Raw genomic sequence first — 19,520 nt, forward strand, 5'->3', positions numbered from 1 at the left:
TAATGTTTTTTTGTGTTGTTTAAAGAAACTCTGCCCCTAAACAACATTTAAAAACAAGCTCAAATAAAGCAGACTTCAACACAAGCATATACCAAAAACCAAGTAGCTTACATTAGTTATCATTCAAAAGCAATTCCCCATGGAGAACATGGAAGGGATTTTTCCGGAACCCACTTGTTGCACTTTATTGTCTTATTTTGTATCTTCCTAAATTAACCATATCAACCAAAACTGTAGACATATTGTCCAGGGGAAAAAAAGTGCCACAACATTTGAGAGTAAATGGAGTAAGTTTTCTACTTTTGCACCTTTTGTTGTAATACTTTATGTAGTGTTAGTCATATTATGTGTTTGAATCAGAAACACAAAATCATAAAGGGTAAATAAATGGGGGGGGGGATATAATTAAAAAATCTCATATTAAATGAACTGAGATTAATACTGTCATGTTAAAAAAAGAAGAAAAAAATTCTGATTTGGGTCACTTTCAACTGTGTGAATGTAGCCACAGTTTTTCAGTGATTGTTTGATAGCTTGCTGTCTTTCTATGCTGCTCCAATGAAAATATCCTAGAACACCCCTGTCCACTTTGATCAGTCTCACTTACCAAAATAGCATGCACCACTTTTTTTTTCTTTTCTTTTTTTTTTTTTTTACAATCACAGACACTCTTTCAGTCTCTGCTCTATTCCCTGGTGGCTTGCACAGGCACTTATTGCCCAACAGCAAAAAAGCAATGGAGAAGACCAGAAACTGAACTAGATTCTATTTTTATCCTCTATATCAATACCACACACAAAAAAAAGTATCAAACTGTATTGTTTCCAAAGACAATACCTCATTACAATTTTAGCCTCCATCCTCTGAAATGGCAAAACTGCAGGAAAGGTTAGAAATTTGAGTGAGTTTTTTGTTTGCCATTTCTCTCATTGGTTCACTCACATTCTTTTTCTTTGATGTCAAAAAATCTTCTTTAAAGGTGAAGTGTGTAATTTCATGTTAAAATAAAATTCCACACTTCATCTTTAATATCACAAACCCTTCACTGTCATCAATTTTGAGATACAATTCTTAGCAGGATAAATTCAGATGCAACAAAAATAAAAAAAATTGTTCCCACATGTAGGGTTATTTCTTGTTTATATGCAGCTAATAACCATAGCGAGAGGAGCTTAAAGTGCAATTTAGAGAAGAGATTTAACCTATGAACTAAGCGTGGGCTGCCTTTTCCATTATATGTGATTAACGAGAAATGGCCCACTGCACTACATGTTGTGGTCCTAGCAGGGGATAATGTGCTCCTATATGGCTCTAACTGGAAAGGAATGAAGAGCTGATGTTTTCACACTGTGATAAAAACTGAAATTTGTTCCACACAGGCATGTGGTACAGCAGGAAGCAGATTTTGGCAGCAGAACAGGGTTTAGCACCACACCACACCAATCAACAGCACAGATTCAACAAAAAAAGATCATGGATTATTGTCATGAAAACAAATGCTTCATGGCAGTAAAAACCGGGTTTCCTTCTGCCAGAAGAAAGGCTGTTTTCAGGGACCAGTAATGGACCAACAAAAGCAGCAGGTGCAGTGCATCATGGGTAACAGTCTCGCTGCCCATGGTGAAACAACCTTTTATATACAAATTAAAAATTCCGCCCATGGCCTGTATCCTCGGCACGGCCGTGTCTCTTCCTGCTGTCGCACACGAGGCAAAAAAGCTTTTGCCTTTTTCCTGTGGCTCCTTATTCAGGGAAATCTCGGCAATACTGCAGTCTCTTTTATCAGCCTCTCAGTACTCCCACTCATCTGTCTTCATATCCAAGTAATTAAGGATATTCTGGGCATGTTTAACAGCTTGCTTACGGGCAGTTTTGGTCCCCTCATCCCCTTGAGGGTCCACAGCATCAAGAGCCAGAAGTTGTTTGGTCAGTAGCTCTTCCAATACCATGTAGCTCTTGTCAGCCCTCTTGCCGTCAAAGCCCAACACCTGAGCCTGGAGTTCGCACAGGCTGGCTAAGACACGCCACACGGCCGCATGAGGTGCAGGCTCTTCTGCTCCAGGGTTACGACGTCCTAGGGCTTCCCAGAGGTCTAGGAAGTTGATGAGTGCTTGAACTTCCAAAACAGCCCTGCGCCGTGCCTCCCGGATGCAGGGATTTCGCCCCGTGTCCACCTGATCCAAGTGCGTAAGAAGACCTTGCAGCTCCGTCCCCTGTCCTGTTGCACCATGTCGGAGCACCTCCTCCCGGAGCACTGAGACACGCCCCCTAATTGCCTCAATTTCACGAATTGAGTCGTTCTGCGCTAGATCATACCTGAAGATATAATGAAATGACATTTATTAATAGATTCAAAATAGAAACAAAGTAACAAATAATCCATTAAAAGAATATATTAAACGAATATATTAAAGAATCCATATTAAACCCTGTGGCTCATGTCTTAAGACAGAAAACTATAGTTTTCTGCGAGAAACCGAACGGTGATATTTTTTTTACCTCCCATCAGACGAATCTCATCTAGTATTCTCCAGCGCCATTACTTCCATCGTAGAAGGTAGTGAATCAACATATTGATTCATGATTCGGATCGCCAATGTCACGTGATTTGAGCAGTTTGACATGCGATCCGAATCATGAATCCATACGCTGATTCATAACGTTTAAAACTTTGTTTTGAAATCGGCCCATCATTAGAAGTCATTATTTAGTTTTTTTGCACACAAAGACTATTCTTGTCACTTCATAAAATGATTGTAGAATTGCTGTAGTGAGGAGCTTTTTAACGACGTCTTTAGTGCCTTTATTGGTGTCAATGAAGGTCTGTCTGAGCCATCGGATTTCAACAAAAATATCTTAATTTGTGCTCTAAAGATGAACGGAGGTCTTACGGGTGTCGAAAGACATTAGGGTAAGTAATAATTGACAGTAATATATTAACATATATTATATAATTTCTAATTGAACTTTCTATTCATCAAAGAATCCCGAAGTGGAAAAAAAAAAAATGCGCCAACAGTTTCCACAAAAATATTAAGCAGCACAATTGTTTTCTTCATGTATAATAAGTGTTTTTTGAATGATGCAAGGTACAGTTAAAAGGTGCACTATGCAACTTTCTGTCCACTAGAGGTCGCTCATTCAAAACAAAGGCGTAGTTTGATGACGCCGCAGTATCTTGGGACATGTGGTCTTCACCTTACAGCCGGTGGAAAATAGGACTCGGGCAGAAATTATGTTGATGGATGCGGTTATTAACGTTACTGTAGTATGAAGCAGAGCAGGACCGAGTGTTGTGAAGCTGAGCACGGCCGCTGGAGCAATCGTTACACAAATACCCGCCTCGCAAGCACCGGGACTTTTATTATGATGGGACGGGACAGTCGCTGGGCGCCCGCACTTCCGGTCATGATTTTAAGGTAAAGCAGCTCTGTTTATCATATTAGATACATTTAAGTGTGTTTAAAATGATGTTATGACGTTACTCTGTGTGTTCGCTCGGCGCTGCTGTGACATGTTCACACTGCTAAGAGTAAAGCGCTTCTGCAGAATAAAACCGAGGGTAACGCAGATATGACGCGATTGACAGGCGATTCGCTCAAATGCTATGCTGAAACGTCCTGGTTCATTGGTTAAAATAGCAATTTTCTCACAATTTACAAATAGTTGGAAAAATTTGGGATATTGCAAGTACTCAACTGAACAAAATATATAACACTGGCCTAGTGGTTTTTGGATATTTTACTGCAAAAATACTACATAGTGCACCTTTAATAATGATTTTTGGAGTGAATTATCCCATTAAAATTCAGCATCACTAAAGGCACAAGTAAACATAAAATTGCATTTCACTGGTGCTACATATTTGTAGTGTTTAATTTCAAAGGCTGTGCACTTTGCACAAATGAGGTCTCATTTGTCCTTCGCATACATCATTAGGGCTGCCTTATTTTAGAGAAGCAGCCATTATATTCCAAAGTGAGAGAATTCACAACAATTTATGCCTCACAAGAGTCAGCCTATAATTAAACATTTTTGATGATATATATGTGGCCAGAAAATGCGACCTCCAGAAGGCACAGCCTTCAAAATGAGGCCGCTATTGTAGTTTGTGTGATGGTGTGTGTGTGTGTGTGGTGTTACCTGCGCGTGTCGTCTCCTTCTCCCTCCAGGTCAAGATGTTTTAGCAGACCATTAATCTCCTCCACCACTTGTTTTCTGTAGTTCCTCACAGCAGCATTACTAGACACATCCAGGGCGTCCAGTTCAACCAACAGCTCTGTTAGGATCCTTGCTAGGTGGGCACAGCTATCACGCCCACTCAAACCCATCAGCAGAGCCACTTCCTGGCACCGGGCACCACTCACCTACATGAGATTAATTCATTTCAGTTCTTTACTTTACTGTTAACATTTTCGTTTGGCTAAAATCTGAACAATCTTTCATCAATCGTTTTAACACTGCAACAAAGGTAAAATTATGAAATAATTACAATTTAAAAAGGACTCTTTTCTAGTTAAATATATATTTAAAATGTAATTTATTCCTGTGAAGGTAAAGCTGAATTTTCAGCATCATTTCTCCATTCTTCACATGATCCTTCAGAAATCATTCTGATATGCTGATCTGCTGCTCAAGAATCAATGTTTAAAACAGTCATGCTGCTTAATATCTCTGCGGAAACTAGGACATTTTCTTTTCAGGATTCTTTGAGGAACACATTTTTTAAAAAAAGAACAGCATTTATTTGCAATCTAAATCTTTTGTATTTTTGCAAATCTCTGTGATTTTGAATCCATCAATTTAATGTGTCCTTGCTGAATAAAAGTCCTGAAAAAAATCTGACCCTAAACTTTTGAAAAGTAGCTTTTGAAAATGATAAACACAAAACATGTAGTTGTTTTTGATCAATGTAATGTGTCTTTGCTGAAAACATTATACATATCTAACCCCAAACTTATGAACTGTAAAAAAAAACTAAATTATAATAAATAACTTATATAACTTAAATAACTCAGACTCTTACGCTGTTGATGCAGTGTAAACAGTTCAGCGCTGCCAAGTTCTACAGCAGAACGACCCCTAAGGCCGGGGACACACTGCAAGCGTGCCGTGAGTGTCTCGGCTGCGTGGCGTGTCCATTTTTATTTCGGCTCCCATGTTAACCAGTTAGAGCTTGCATAATGCCTGCGTCACACGCGCGGTCCGAGCTGCGCGGAAAACGCGTGCATGCTTCAAATAGAAGAGTTGCCTATTTTTCACGCGACACACGAGCGTGTTGGAAGCATTTCCAGGAAAAATAGAATAGTAAAAGATGTTTATATGTAATTTTGACACAAATACATATTAATAAATGACACTTTCATGTTTGAAAGTCTGTAGGTTAACATAAATGCAGATATAGGCCTATTTGTAATAATAAAAAACAACATAATTATCGATTTTGAAATATTAAACCTGTCAACACAGAACGAAATATTCTGTAGCCTATTTTGCCATCAACACCATAGATATGTATGGCCAATAGGCTACTGGCAACGTTGTCTTTGCTGTATCATTAGGCAATATATTTATATTTAACATGAAGTATAGGGCTTCCCTGTACATTAATAGCAGCAGCAGCCCCGCGTCAGACACGCTTCTGGTGTGCAAAGACAGAGAAAACGCAGCAGAAACACCACGCTCACAATGTGTCTCCGGCCTAACCTGCGTTCTGGAAGTGCTGCACTGTTTACACTGTGAACAGCGTAAGAGTCTGAAGCAGGCTAGAAGAAATGGTTCAAAGCATTTTTGTTAGTTTACAAAAAGTATTCCATTTGATTCTAGCTTCATAAGATTATGTACTTCACATGGATTATTTTAACAATGCCTTTACTTTCTTTCTGGGCCTTGAAAGTGGCAATTATATTGCTCTCTATGGAGGAGTAAGAGAACGCCTGGATTTTATCTTCATTTGTGTTCCAAAGATAAACAAAGGTCTTACAGGTTTGGAACAACATTAGGAATCAATGACATTTTTTGGGGTGAATTAACCCTTTAAGATGCATTTTTGTGATTCCTCATGATACATGTTGTGCAATACCACTAACCTGCGCCATAACTTGATTAATGCGCTGCACAGCCTCGTGCGTGTCGTCGGACAGTGGCAGCGCCAGCGTATGAGTGCGTATGCGACCCTCCAGTATTTCCTGTACAGCACAGACCCTTGTCAAAGCCTTATAACGGGCCTTCCTGAGTGGTACACTTCCACCCGTCTTGACCTGAGCCAGCCGCATGGCCACGTCCTGCACAGCCTCCACCACTTCCTCACTAATCTCAAAGGCATCTAGAGCCTGGCCCTGCCGGAACGGCCCCACAACCCCTTCGTTCAGCAAGTTCTGCGCCTCCTGGGTCAGCTCCTCAATGGCCAGCCGAGATGGATGCGTAGCATTACCCTCCAGGTACCGAAGCAGACCCTCGACCTCTCCTGCCGCACGCTTCCTGGGTTGCTGAAGCTCAGGCCGGCCCTCAGTCTCCACCTGGGTTGGTAAACAAAATCTGGTTAGTCATTATTATGCTTTACTTTTTAAATTTTTTTGATGCAGTGATACCCTGTCCTGACCTTATCCACCTCCAGCAGTAATCGGGTCAGCTCTCGCTCCAGTCGTTTATACTCTCTGTCGTTCTGGAGGCCACTGTAAGAGCACACCTGTGGGCCCAGGTTGGCGATCTCCCTCTGCACCTCATCCAGCCGTAACAGGGCCGGGTGCTGGCCAGGGTATGGGCCCTGGGGTCCGGAAAAACCTGGGAAGGGTCCTGGCATCTGCTGAGTCTGTGGCTGCTGACTGCCATGATCCATTGTCCTCTTCCCACCATCAAAGGGTTTCCCAAACAGGCTGAAAGAGAAACATAGAGGTGAGAGCTGGTCAAATAACCAAATGGTATGGTATGATGATATGGAAATAAACAAAGTATGGTGTTGAGAAGTGAGGTTGATACAATATGTGAAATGGAATAAAAGAGAAAGAGAAGATAAATATATATTTTGCAGACGAAATCCAAAACTGAACAGACTTATGTATTGTAAAAGAAACTGCTTGACCATTTAAATAAAATGGTCTATTTAAATATATTTTAAAATGGAATACATTCCTATGATGGTAAAGCTGAATTTTCAGCATCATTGCCCCAGTCTTCAGTGTCACATGGTCCTTCAAAAATCATTCCAATATGCCGATTAGCTACTCAATAAACATTTCCTATCAATTTTGACAGTTTTGACACTGTATATAAATTTCAAAAGGACAGCAACAGATTCAACACAGAAATATTTTGCAACATTATAGATGTCTTAACTGTCACTATTGCTTAATTTAATGCATCCTTGCTGAACTGAAGTATTAATTTATTTTGGGAAAACAATTACCCCAAACGTTTGCATTTATTGTGCAAACAAAATTCACATAAATGATTAGATTAAAAAAAAAAAAAAACACTGCCTCAACTAAACAGTAGCCTCAAACAGAATTTTTATGTAAGACATACTTAAATTCACTTGTATGAATTTAATTGGATTAAATAAATATTAAATATTACCAAATGACATCAGGCAACCATACGGTGACAAACAATCCCCCACCCCCCAAATTACTTTAACCAACAGGTAATTTTTAGTGTCTTTAATGAGAAATTAAAGTAAGATATTATGCACTTTTAAAAAATTTAGGACTGTTTGTGATTGTGTGGTGAAAAAAAAAAAAAAAAAAAAAAAAAAAAAAAATCGGGTTAATCCTAAGAGAGGTTGTGTGCGTCTGTAATGAGCACAGGTCGTATGTGTTGAACAGCTGTGATGACTGAGGCTGACTCAGCCAGATGTTTCCAACTACACCCTTCAAAAACAAAAAGGCCAAATATGCACACGGCATGCCACCACATGAAACAGGAGCCGTCTAAATGGATGACGCATCACAAAAACAAACATTTGTTAAGACGACAACCTTTTTAAAAAGTTGAAAATAGGAAACAATCTTTCAAGGACAGTAATGAGATATTGTGGTTTCAAATTCAGAAGGCTCATGTACCTGGCTTAATCTATCCACCCTAAAACTGAACCTCGAGCACTCATTCCAACCAAATCTGAATTTTTGTAATGAATCCATTCATCTGATTTTAACAGGAACGGTCCGGTGGCAACAACCCAACGTCTCGGAAAACGTAATTCCTACCTGTCGAGTTGACACCCTGTTGATAGGTTGGAGAGCAAATATTTACATGAGCGATAGGGCAGACAAACTATTACAGAAGCTGTGGTCCTACTTATTTCCACAAAAAAAGATGGCAAAAGCTGGCTAGCAGCTGTTATATGGGTATTATCAATCCAAAAGCACCAACACACCAAACTGCAGAAGATGTTTAGAGAAATGGAGTTCAGACGCCCTTACAGAACAGCACATTAAGTGCCGTCTTACCTCCACAGATTCAAAGTCCAAGAAAAGCTTTTATTGGCAGATGACTGCTGCTGTTGTTCCCTAGGGAAGTGTCTGTGATGTCACTGATAGGTCATAAGCAAAGGCCTTAAAGAGACAGCGTCCATTAGCACCCAAGACCGTTCATGAAATATTGTTTGTATTTGAACAAACAGGGATGAGATTGCAGAAGGATTTTAAATATAATATAGGGCTATAGTTATTAAAATAAAATAAAAACATACAACTAAAACATGAATCAAAATGATTTTTATGTAGTAACTAAGGCTGGTGTTAAAGCTTAAACTTGATTTAATCCTGAATATTACTACTTTACAACAAGGTAGTAAGAATCAATGCAATCCTTATATACCGCAGAATCAGACATGTTATACTTCTTCTTGATAGCTTTTTCCTCTGATAAAAGTATGCCTTGGGTGTTTTATCCTTTTATATAACCAGGTGAACAGACAGACCATTGTGATGAAGAAAAGTAGCATTACAGTAGCCATTTATAAAAACCTAGAAATACATTTCTAAAACTAAAAAATAAGCACTACAAGTTTCTCTCTCCAAAATGAGTCATCAGCTTCATCTAACACAGCCAGTTAGATATGTCTGTATCACATTCAAAAATATAAAATACTCCTTGAATAATTCCAAGAGAACCTTTATTTGTGAATTGTTCACCTAGCATGTTGAATTTCTGCTTCCCCAGTTGAGCAGCAGTACAGCGTTAATTTGACGTCATGCTGGGACTGAGGAGGGTAGGGTCAGGTGAGGTCAGATAATGATGAGTCAGAACCCTCATCTGTCCAGATGCTCCACCTTCTCCCCAGCATCCTGTCTCCCCCTTTCTTGCTCATACTCCGATATCCAATTATTTAAGACACAGAAGACCTCTTATTATAGGGTCGCAACTTCTCTCAAGTAAATATGGTAACAAACAGTTTGGACTATGAAATTTGGGTGGGGCGAAAGGGCCAACATGCCATCCATGCCAGAGCTTATCAGTGGGTAGTAGTGTACTGCTAAATACATCACTGCGTCTTTCACTACTCATGGAAATCTGCCACATCTGAGTCAATGAATTCTTTTCTATATCTCAAATTCACATGGCCTGGATCGATGTTTGTATGGGTGGTTCCCACTCCTCAAGCCAAAGGTCTTTCACAAAAAACAACAACAACATTGTAACACCTAATGTCTCCTTTAAATAACAAACTATCAATAATGTAGACTTGATACAGACCAAACAGGACACATATTCTGTTACCAATGCTTATTTGAGTAAATATGACATTCACAATTTATCTGTACTGAAATTGATTGTGGTCTAAACTAAAACTGTTCTCCATTCAAAGCAGGCTTAATGCAACGTCTCATCATCATCCTCAACATAACATTAATCATGACATGATTCTTTAAAGTGTCCCATTATGCTTTTTCAAATAATATATAATCTAATATTTGCATAATGCCAGCCGATGAGTTTCATTGACCCTTGCCCTAAAACACTGTATTTGTAGCCTGGAAGAGTTCGGTTCACGTTGTCAACATGTCACGCTGCTTTCAGTGCTGTGAGAGCAAATATACTTTGCATGCACGTCAAAAGTATAAGGACACACACTGGAACTGATACAACAAAAACAGGCGCCAACGTTACTGTTCAAATCACTGTGTATTCAAGCACTTTAGAAGCCTTTAGAGCTGGAATTCTGGTATGCTAATGGGGGTTTCCTTTCTGACACATGCCGTAAGCAGTAGACCAATCACAACAGACTGGGCCACCTGACCAATCAAAGCGGAGTAAAATCTCGGAAAGGAGGGGTTTAGAGAGACTGAAACCATGTCTAAAAATCGAAAAATTCTAGCCTGATGTGGTTATACTCAATTCTAGTCAGAATATGAGTCTGAAACTGCTCCATTGGGCTGTGATTATGGGGCGTGTTTCAATCGAACCAGGAAAGACCTCAATTGGATAGAGCTACAACCAATCAGAGCAACGAAGAGATGCATAACATCAGTTTTCAAATGTCAACAGAACTCAACTGCACTATGTTGCCAAGTCCACTTTTTTCCGCAGGTTGTTTTCCATGTCCGCTTGTTGAAGCGACTATTATGTGATATATAGACCCATGAGTGCGAATTTAAGCAGGCAACCTTGCCAAAATAACACACATTTTACCCCCCAAACGCCATTTTTTTTTTCAGAGAACCCCCCCCGAGAAGCTATTGTTTAGGGCTAGTAGTTAGTGGGATATTTAAGGATATTAAAATAATTTAAGGATACATGGAGTACTTACCAACATGATAATTTCAGAGAAATAGTGAGAAGGTGAATGCATATACAAACAAGCTCTCTGTTTAGGATTTTAACAAATATAATCCAAGCCCCTTTGATGACGTGCATGATCACGTTACTGTTTATCATCTGTCCGTCATCGTCTAAAGCCCGCCCTGATGATTTCATTGGTCCGAACATTTTCTGTTCGGGCATAATCACTCCTCTATGGATCGAGGCCAGACCGAACCGCCCGAGCTCAAATGTTGTGGGCGGGGCTGAGTTCGACTGGCATCCAGGCTAGAAAGATTTTCCACTAATATGTGAAAAACAGTACACCAAAAGAGTAGTATGTCTGAATACATAGAATTCAAAAAAACAGTAGGTGAAAAGTCCCTGGATGAAATTCTGAAGTGCGCATTCAATGGACACTTTACTGTCCCATGAAACCACAGGAAGCGTTTTATAAATGGAGGTTAAGCTACGCAACCGATGTTGGTAGGTCACATGATAGGTGGATAGCCTACGCCAGGATTACATTCATGCTATATTGAACATACTTTTTTAATGGTTGCAAGTTCAAATTCAAATGTAGTGCCAACTCAGACAGTAAGCGATTTCAGGCGCACAATGAATCTTCGAGCGAACTGTTTTTAGATTCTTTGAGAAATTATGTGGTGTGCAATGCATATTATACAGTTTTTCTTCTCACTGTATAAGAGGAGAATTGTTTTTTGACCTTGAATGCATGTAAACCTATTGCAGGAGAGCTCCAAAACAAAATTAGGAAGCCTTAAATTAGGAAGCTTTCAATTAGGACCATAGTATAATAGGGCCACTTTAAGTACACTGTAAAAATATCCTGTTAATTTTACAGTAGAAATACTGACAGCTGTTAAAAGAAATTCAGCACACAACAAATATTGTAATAAACACATGACACTCACACTAACATGATGAAATAAAAATCGACATACACAATAAGAAAACTACACTCCCAAGAATAATAGGGCTCAATGTAGTGTGTTAATACAAAGATTGAATAAATGCTAGATATTCATTATTCACAGGTGATTTACCTGGATTTTGAATTATGCAATGTAGTGTGTTTTATGGTTAAAGGAAATGTCTGTAAACTTAATGAATAATGTCCTGCCAAAAAAGAACCAATATGTACTTTTAACTCTACTTTCTTTTTTTACAGTGTATTAATATGACATACTTGTTTTCTGTTATGTTACTGAGACTAATAGCAGGGTGTCTTCAAACTCCGGCATCAACACTACAGGGATGGAGAGATTCTGGAACTGTCCATGGCAGATGAGGCTGGATGCAATACACGTCTCAGCTCATCATCATCATCATATGCCAACATGAAGAGTGTCTATAGCTGTACACTGTTAGATTAATGTTAACCAGGGACGTAACACATCTCCCCAATATGGGTTTTGCAATGGCTGATTCTTACATGACTAACATTTGTTCCCCCAGTAACGTTACTGCATGTGTGGCTAAATCCATGAACTACACAAGGCAGAGTGAGAATATTACACGAGCCTGTAGATGCCTCACCAAAACGATTTGACAACGCTGTGCCTGGATTCGCATGAATGAAACCATCACAGAAGGACATTTTTATTGCTTCTGAACACCAGCCAACCCTATCCGACACAATCCGAGCATGTCTCACCACCTCCTGAGATGCGCAGCATATTTCTCACCTTTTCAACGCGCCGAAAACGTTCGCGCACATGTCTACCGGGCTCCGTTTCCATCAGCTACGCTACGGAAATGTTTTGCGCGGTGCAACACTCCAGTAATTCCTGGTTCGTAGAGTTGCAGAGACTGGCATTTAGAGCAGCACCATCACATCGGTATGGACTGCATTCCTGCCCCTCCCCTCCATCTATGAGCGCTAGTGGTGATGATTTTGATTCCTCTCAGTGACTCTTTTGAATCAGTTCACTGAAAGATTCATTCAGTTAATGTTTACGCCGGTAGGAGGCGACAAGTGACGTGAGCGTCATGTGTTATGAGCGAGTCGTTGAATCGTTCGCCGAGATTAGTCTTAAATTATTATTATTTAAATAAGTTGCTTGTCTAAAATCCATTGAGAAACCATCATAGTGTTTTCCCCACAACTTATAACGAAGCTGATCTATAAACTAAAATACTTTATTACTTGAAACAAGTAAATATATTAATGAGCACATATTTTTGAAAGAACTAAGTGTTTTTAGCTAAAAATAAACTAAAAAAGTTACACAGTGTAGCTTTAAGCTATAGAAAAAAACCTATTAGCCTAAATAAATTGATTTTAATAATTATATACATTTGAATTGTGTACGGTAACGAATCATTCTTTATACGGTGATTCTTTGTGAACAAACTAAGTCTTTTCAAATCTCGCTCAGACTAAACAAATAGCTCAATTCAGAATAGCATAGGATAATGTATAAGACATTTCTATTACATCAAGAAATTACTAGTAGTATGGACTGATACTGTCTAGGGCTGTTTTTCTCAGCCCACATTCAAACACTATTTGCTCATGCAATAGTCAATGCATCAGAGCCATTCTAAATGAAAGTAAACAACTAAATCCCTTTACTACGGCCCTTCCACAGGTATATTAACTAAGGGAACAAGGTCACTTCAAGGAAGTAGGCCTACTTTAATCATTTATGGTCATGTACTGCCCTTCGGAGTGAGTAGGGCATAGGGATGCTCACTTCTAAATGGAATTTGCCATTGGTGCATGTCAAAGCACTGCAAGAGCGATTAGAGAGCATACTGCTCTATAGGCTTTCAAATCACAGTACTTCGATGTCATCTACCTGAGCAGCACTGCTTCAAGTCAACATACTGTATTAAGCCATCATACTGTACCTGCACGCCTGACTGCAAGTAGTAGATCATCCGGGTACTTTTTAGCTTGAGTACTGTGAACTCGGACATACCTCATGTCACATACAGTTTTTTTTTTTTTTTTTTGCCTAGCCTACTAGGCAAAGTAAGCAAGTGTGTGATTTTAAACGCAGGCACTATCTCAGGGCAGGAAAGGGAAGAAATCTGAGTCTGTGTCAGTGAATGGAAGATCACGAGAATGATTCGTTCACTTAAAAGATTCGTTCACTCACGAACACCATACTGGGGAGACCATTTCTCGCATCAGGAGGGATCCCTAATACGCTGTGATCTTCAATTCCACCACTTTTGCCCGAGCAGTAAACAAAACCATCTTGCCGCTAACTGAAGTATGTCATATTGATACAACACGGAATGTACCGATTTACCCCTCTTTGTATTTTTGCTAAAAGCATTTTAGCCGGGGAGTCAAATGTTGACTCCCTTCCGAAACAACAAAGTGGTTTCATCTTTCATGCACAATAACGTCAAGGAATCTGCTGTAAACGTAGTAGTTGTGCTGCGTAAAACTATTCAAAACGACATAAACCACTTGAAATAATCCGCCCGTTTAGCTGGCTGCTATTACGTCCATTTAAAGCACACAAAGACATTGATCAGCTCTCATTAAGAGCTCACAGGAGTACAAGGGGAGGTGTTGTAAAAATAAATAAAAGACAACAATATGAAAACATTTCTTATAAAACATAAGGTTTAACGGGCTGTCCATCCTACCTGCATAACCATCTGACAGCCATTGGTGCGCCTGTGTTTACAGATTAACAACGCACTTTTCGTTTACAACCACCGGGCATACATGTCTAAAGACACAAACCAGCTGGCCAAGCGAGAACAAACGAGGAGTTTGAATTCATTAAACGTGTCCTATTTTAATGGCGTGGCATTTTTCAAAGTTGTCCTGTTTTTACACGCACATTTTGTCTCCCTCATCTAACACCTGATTAAACTCATCAGCTCATTAGTAGAAACTGTAAAGAGCTGAAATGGGTGTGACTGAAGCGAGGAATCATAGGGAGAAATGCAGTTTTGGGAAATTGTATCAGGAGCAATATAAAACAATTATATACACCCTAACTTAAAAAAAAAAAAAAATGATGTTATGCCTACCAAGAAGGGAACAAAAGAAAGAAAAAAAAACAGGAATATAGTGAAATATTACAATTTAAACTATTTCCTATTTGAATGTAATAATGTTTAGTATCAATATAGAAAGTGTTCTGCTTAATATTTAATACAATTTTCTCAGGATTCTCTGATGAATAACAAGTTTAAAAAAAATAGCAGCATAGTGCGAATTGCTGAATTTGAAGTATTATTTTCACAAAAACGTTATGTTGATGTAGAGTCGTTAACGACGTCATAAAAAGTGCACGTTGTCTGTATTATCTAAACATGCTTAATATGAGTTTAAATGCCACTTTTTTTAAAAAATGTCATTGTTAAGTTGAACACAATTCCCTAAAATGTGCTGTAATGTATACAATTAATTGAATAGTTACTTGTATAAATAATCAGGTATACAGCATATACTTTAGAAATCACAAATATAAGACCTTACACTAATTCAACGTACAAACTTCTTTTATTTATTTAATTTCAAGTCAAACATTGACATTTTATGTTGTTGAGTCGGAACTCATGGAATGTTTTGGTCGTCCACTTTGAGCGGAAGTAGAATGCGACAGAGAGTTCCAGAATTCTTAATTTTTGTTGAAAATGTAATCTCTCTCTTCATAATGTGATATGTTACGGGTTTCCCTTTCCCTAGGAAAACAAGTATGCATCCTATCATGTGCTAATGCATGAGGGAGTAAAGGACTTCAATTTTAAATTAATCCACCATGTTAAAATGTACTGATAGATGCGTAACGTTACTGTACGGAGACCAGCAGGGAAATCGCATTTATTATTGTTTTGTCAAGGTCGATGAATTGATTTAATCAAAGATGAATGTCAAAACATTAAATTTAACATTTAGGTATCTGCGTCCACATGCTCCGATGTCGTTAAGGATCCCTTGTCGAGGTCATCGTCAAAGCACAAGCCAACCACCAAAACATGACAAACGACCAGAGGTTTGCCGTTTAATACCTCTATGTCAAATTGACAGCAATGGAACTGTTTAAATGCACATCTAAAATTTAAACGCACTCGTTGCAAGTGTCAACAAATTATATTCTGCAGTAGTTCTTTTTTTTAAATTTGAACTTAACTGGAATTGCACATAAATCTCTCTCTTTTTTTTTTTTTGCTTTTAAATGATACATAATTATTGATATTTCAAAAAGTAACATTTTATGCATACTATGTTATTTCAAAACTTTTTACCTGATGAGATGAGTGATGACTGTTTTTTCTTCTTCTAGAAGTTTCCTACCATGCTGCTTTGTTCTAATCTAGATGCTTTTTTATGTAGCGGTCTGGATTCAGTCCAGCAGCGACATCAAAATATGACTGGATCGGTCCAGCAGATAGACTGTCGAACCTGAGGCCGATCATATATCACATCCCAGAGAATGAGACGCCACTGGAAAGGAAGTTGAGGCATTTGAGACAGGAGACCGAGGACTGGAACCACGCGTTCTGGACCAACCAGAACTTTACATTTAGCAAGGTGTGAACCACAGATGTGTGATGTGAGCTTTAAACCCTCACAGTTTATAGAAAGGAAACATATTTAATATGTTTGTTAAGTAGTTACTATTATTGAGATCCTCCATGAAGTTCTTCCTTTACCATTAGGGGGCAGTTTTGTGTTCCAAATGATTCTTGCATAATATTCTTACTATTTCCATTGTTATAGTCTTTCACATTGACCCCTTTTTTCTAACAGGAAAAAGAAGAATATGTACGATTACAATTGACGGCAAAAGGGTTGTCGGAGAGAGATGATGATGGTGAGCTGTGTTTCAAAACTCAGTTCCTGGAGGACAACAGCCTTGCAGATTTTAGTTCCAACATACATATCTGTAGGCCGTGTCTGAAATCACATACTTTGAAGTGTTTTGAAAATTTTCTTTACAACCTTTACAAAAGTAGGCCCTATGTTCTATATTGTATGAATGTAATCCGGACATACATTCACCATCGCGCCATTATCATGAAACCTAACAGCATCAGTTGCATCAAAGCCACTTGAACGCCTGCTAATGCTGCGATATGTAAAGAAGACGAGGCGTTTTTACTGTTGTTGTTTTTTTTTTAAATGGATGTCAGGGGGTGGTAGGGGGAACAATCCAACCCAACCCAACCCTCTCCATTGACTTGTATTGCGTGAAGCTGTCCCCTTGTCATTTCTTGCTTCTAACAAAAGACAGAACAATGCCTAAAAGCTGATATGTGACAGGGTGTACAGTGAAGAAGCTGAAAAAACAGAATTGCATTTTTATAAGGTACAGAACCATAAAAGCCAGCCTTTAAGAAAACAAAAGTGGATACAGGCAACAGTATATGGACATGAAGAATCAGCTGGAAGAATGGGTAAATTGTAGGATCCTGACACTGAGTATGCCTCTCAGGTTCACATAGGGTGGTAAAATAATCCTTTGTCATGGTTAAATATAATGAATGGCTAAGGTTTTTTTGTTATTTCTTTTTTTTAAATGATAGCATATCCTTTCGCAGATTACGTTCTCCTCCAGTGGGCGTAGTTGTCAGTGTAATATGACAAGTTGTGCTCTGTCTAAATGGCCTAAATTCACTTTTATATCCTTAAATGCTTGTTTTTTGGGGTCGACAGCTTATAAAAACTTGATTTGACAAGAAGGCAGCTTTACGCAATATAAAGTCAATAAGAGAGGGTTGGATTGTTTTCCACCGTGGTGGGCATGGTTTTCAGGTTATGACACGCTCTATAGTAGAGCCGCGGTCCCTCGTACCTATCGATAGTAAGACCATCTCTAGTTACGTTGCTTCACTGCCATTCACAAATACTCACCCCTGGGTACGATTCTCAATACCGGCGGGAAATTACTGAGGTGCCCTTGAGCAAGGCACCAAACCCCCAATTGCTTCATGGGCGCCAGGTGTGTGTGTGTGTGTGTTCGCTACATACTGCTCCTAATGCGTGTGCACTAACTTGGATGGGTTACATACAGAGGAAAAATTCCAAGTATGGGATGTCATACTTTGTTTTCACGTCACTTCACTTTTGTCACATTTTGTTTTTCATCTACTGTATAGTAGGGAAGTGTGTGATTTCACGAATAGGTTCATTATTGTCCGAGTGTATGTAATATGATTGTAATCTGGAAGTACTACATTCGTCATGTTGTAATTACCACATTTTTTTTGTTTGTTTTTTTGTCATGCTTCGCAACATTGTTTGGCATTCATCTATAGCCTACAATTCAAAAGGTGTCACATCGTACAGTCTACATACATGTCGTACCCAATATATTAGATTCATGGCATACAATTTGATTTGTAATCTTATAGGATTGCCAGAGTTGCTCAGTCTGTAGCAGGCATCATTTATTATTACACTAACTGACAATGATATAACCAAATGTTAATGTTTAAGAGATTCATACTGATGCTTGTGGTGGTTTTGGCTCTGCTAATTGATATGTGCTTGTGTATGCTGTGTCATTTATTACGGTTCCAGGAAGGAAAAGGACTTTAAGCAGTGAGGAAATGGCGGTATTCTACAAACACTTCTTGGACAAAAACATCACAAGGCATGCTAATTATAACAGGTGAGATTCAAATACTTTTATCATTTAAAAAAACACTCTACACGATCGTCCACATGCCTTCTTTACTTTGATTTATAAGTCATACTTTATTTAGCAGGAAAGGCCTATTTTTCTAAAAATGTCCTTTCGTGTGTTGGTACACACGTTTTTTTAATGTGAAATCTTTAATGTTTTCTATAAACTGAGTGCAAGAAGAACTTTTATATTGTTAGTTATATTTCAAGGTGATGACTTATTAAACTGAAGCAGCTTAGTTTTACATAATTTTCCTTACATAATTTTTGAGTGTCAAATATGGCTTTTGAGGATAATTTATTTGTACATCTCTCAATCATTGTATTACATTGCATTACATATTTTGTCCCTCACAATCACATTTAAATTATTGGGAGATTTAGAGTGACAAATTATATTTATATGCATTTTATGTAAGTACTTATAAGTAAGTAGTCTGCTATATTGTTATAAAGATCTCATTAATTACTTTTTTGGCCATATAAATATCAGCAACTGCACCAGATTGCATATGTTTGCTTAGTTTAGGCCTCTGAATAAAACAGAGATGTTTTTTTCCTCCTTGAATGTGAGCTCCATATCAACAAAAAGTCAACAAAAAAGTTTGCAAACTTTTACATGCATGTATTTCTGACTGTTACAATAGGGAATGGTACAAACGGAACTTCACCATTACACTTCTGATGGCGAGAGTAGCTCTACACAACACATGGAGGACACTGACTGGACGAGAGAAAGGCAAAACTACATGAAATGCAAATAAAGACTGTAAATCAATCACTCGTCTCTATGGTGCTGTCTATATGTGAAAGTGAAAGTAGTGCATTGCACCAAAAACTGGAACTGTTGTGTGAGGTTTTATAATCAGATTTTTCTCGCCAAGTTATAAATACCTGTTACTGCACTGTAAAAAAAAAAAAAGTTGGTTTTTGTTGGTTAACTTAAAAAAGTAAGTAACCTGGTTGCCTTAAAATTTTGAGTTTATTGAAATTAAAAATTTGAGTTGATACAATGAAGAAAATTTGTTTAATAAATAGAAACTCAACATATTATTGTATCTGAACCACATAAAATATTTGATAAATCATGAAAATAGCACTATTTGGCATGTTTCACTGCGTCATCAGAAATAAAACACACACAATTACCCAT

General features: G+C 38.4%; 2 protein-coding genes across 4 annotated transcripts; one reads left to right on the top strand and one right to left on the bottom strand.

The window, feature by feature from the left end:
* Positions 1 to 801: 801 nt before the first annotated feature.
* On the bottom strand, positions 802 to 16,121 carry bag5 (BCL2 associated athanogene 5). 3 transcript variants are annotated; one of them, XM_067421316.1, is made up of 5 exons: positions 15,985 to 16,121; positions 6,602 to 6,875; positions 6,090 to 6,518; positions 4,144 to 4,367; positions 802 to 2,316 (listed from the first exon to the last, which is right to left on the bottom strand). In XM_067421316.1, exons 2-5 carry the CDS (start codon positions 6,836 to 6,838, stop codon positions 1,791 to 1,793), a joined length of 1,416 nt encoding a protein of 471 aa, XP_067277417.1. In that variant the 5' UTR covers positions 6,839 to 6,875; positions 15,985 to 16,121; the 3' UTR covers positions 802 to 1,790. The 3 variants fall into 3 exon arrangements, with proteins under 3 accessions (XP_067277417.1, XP_067277416.1, XP_067277415.1); XM_067421315.1 differs by lacking the exon at positions 15,985 to 16,121 and adding an exon at positions 14,371 to 14,568; XM_067421314.1 differs by lacking the exon at positions 15,985 to 16,121 and adding an exon at positions 12,450 to 12,574.
* Positions 15,305 to 19,145, top strand: coa8 (cytochrome c oxidase assembly factor 8). Its single transcript, XM_067421317.1, has 5 exons — positions 15,305 to 15,731; positions 16,073 to 16,270; positions 16,490 to 16,553; positions 18,263 to 18,353; positions 19,015 to 19,145. The coding sequence occupies exons 1-5, from the start codon at positions 15,603 to 15,605 to the stop codon at positions 19,118 to 19,120; spliced, it is 588 nt and encodes a 195-aa protein (XP_067277418.1). The 5' UTR covers positions 15,305 to 15,602; the 3' UTR covers positions 19,121 to 19,145.
* The last annotated feature ends 375 nt before the right edge of the window (positions 19,146 to 19,520 follow it).

Source organism: Pseudorasbora parva, chromosome 17 (genome assembly GCF_024679245.1).
Source record: "Pseudorasbora parva isolate DD20220531a chromosome 17, ASM2467924v1, whole genome shotgun sequence".
Classification (NCBI taxonomy): domain Eukaryota; kingdom Metazoa; phylum Chordata; class Actinopteri; order Cypriniformes; family Gobionidae; genus Pseudorasbora; species Pseudorasbora parva.

Coding starts and splice junctions, on each gene's coding strand:
- bag5 (XM_067421314.1), bottom strand. CDS start 12,481: ATGTGCGCGAACGTTTTCGGCGCGTTGAAAAG. Junction 4,368..6,089: donor TTAATCAAGTTATGGCGCAG/GTTAGTGGTATT, acceptor AATCTCATGTAG/GTGAGTGGTGCCCGGTGCCA. Junction 2,317..4,143: donor GAAGGAGACGACACGCGCAG/GTAACACCACAC, acceptor TTATATCTTCAG/GTATGATCTAGCGCAGAACG.
- coa8 (XM_067421317.1), top strand. CDS start 15,603: ATGAATGTCAAAACATTAAATTTAACATTTAGGTATCTGCGTCCACAT. Junction 16,554..18,262: donor GTCGGAGAGAGATGATGATG/GTGAGCTGTGTT, acceptor TTACGGTTCCAG/GAAGGAAAAGGACTTTAAGC. Junction 18,354..19,014: donor AGGCATGCTAATTATAACAG/GTGAGATTCAAA, acceptor CTGTTACAATAG/GGAATGGTACAAACGGAACT.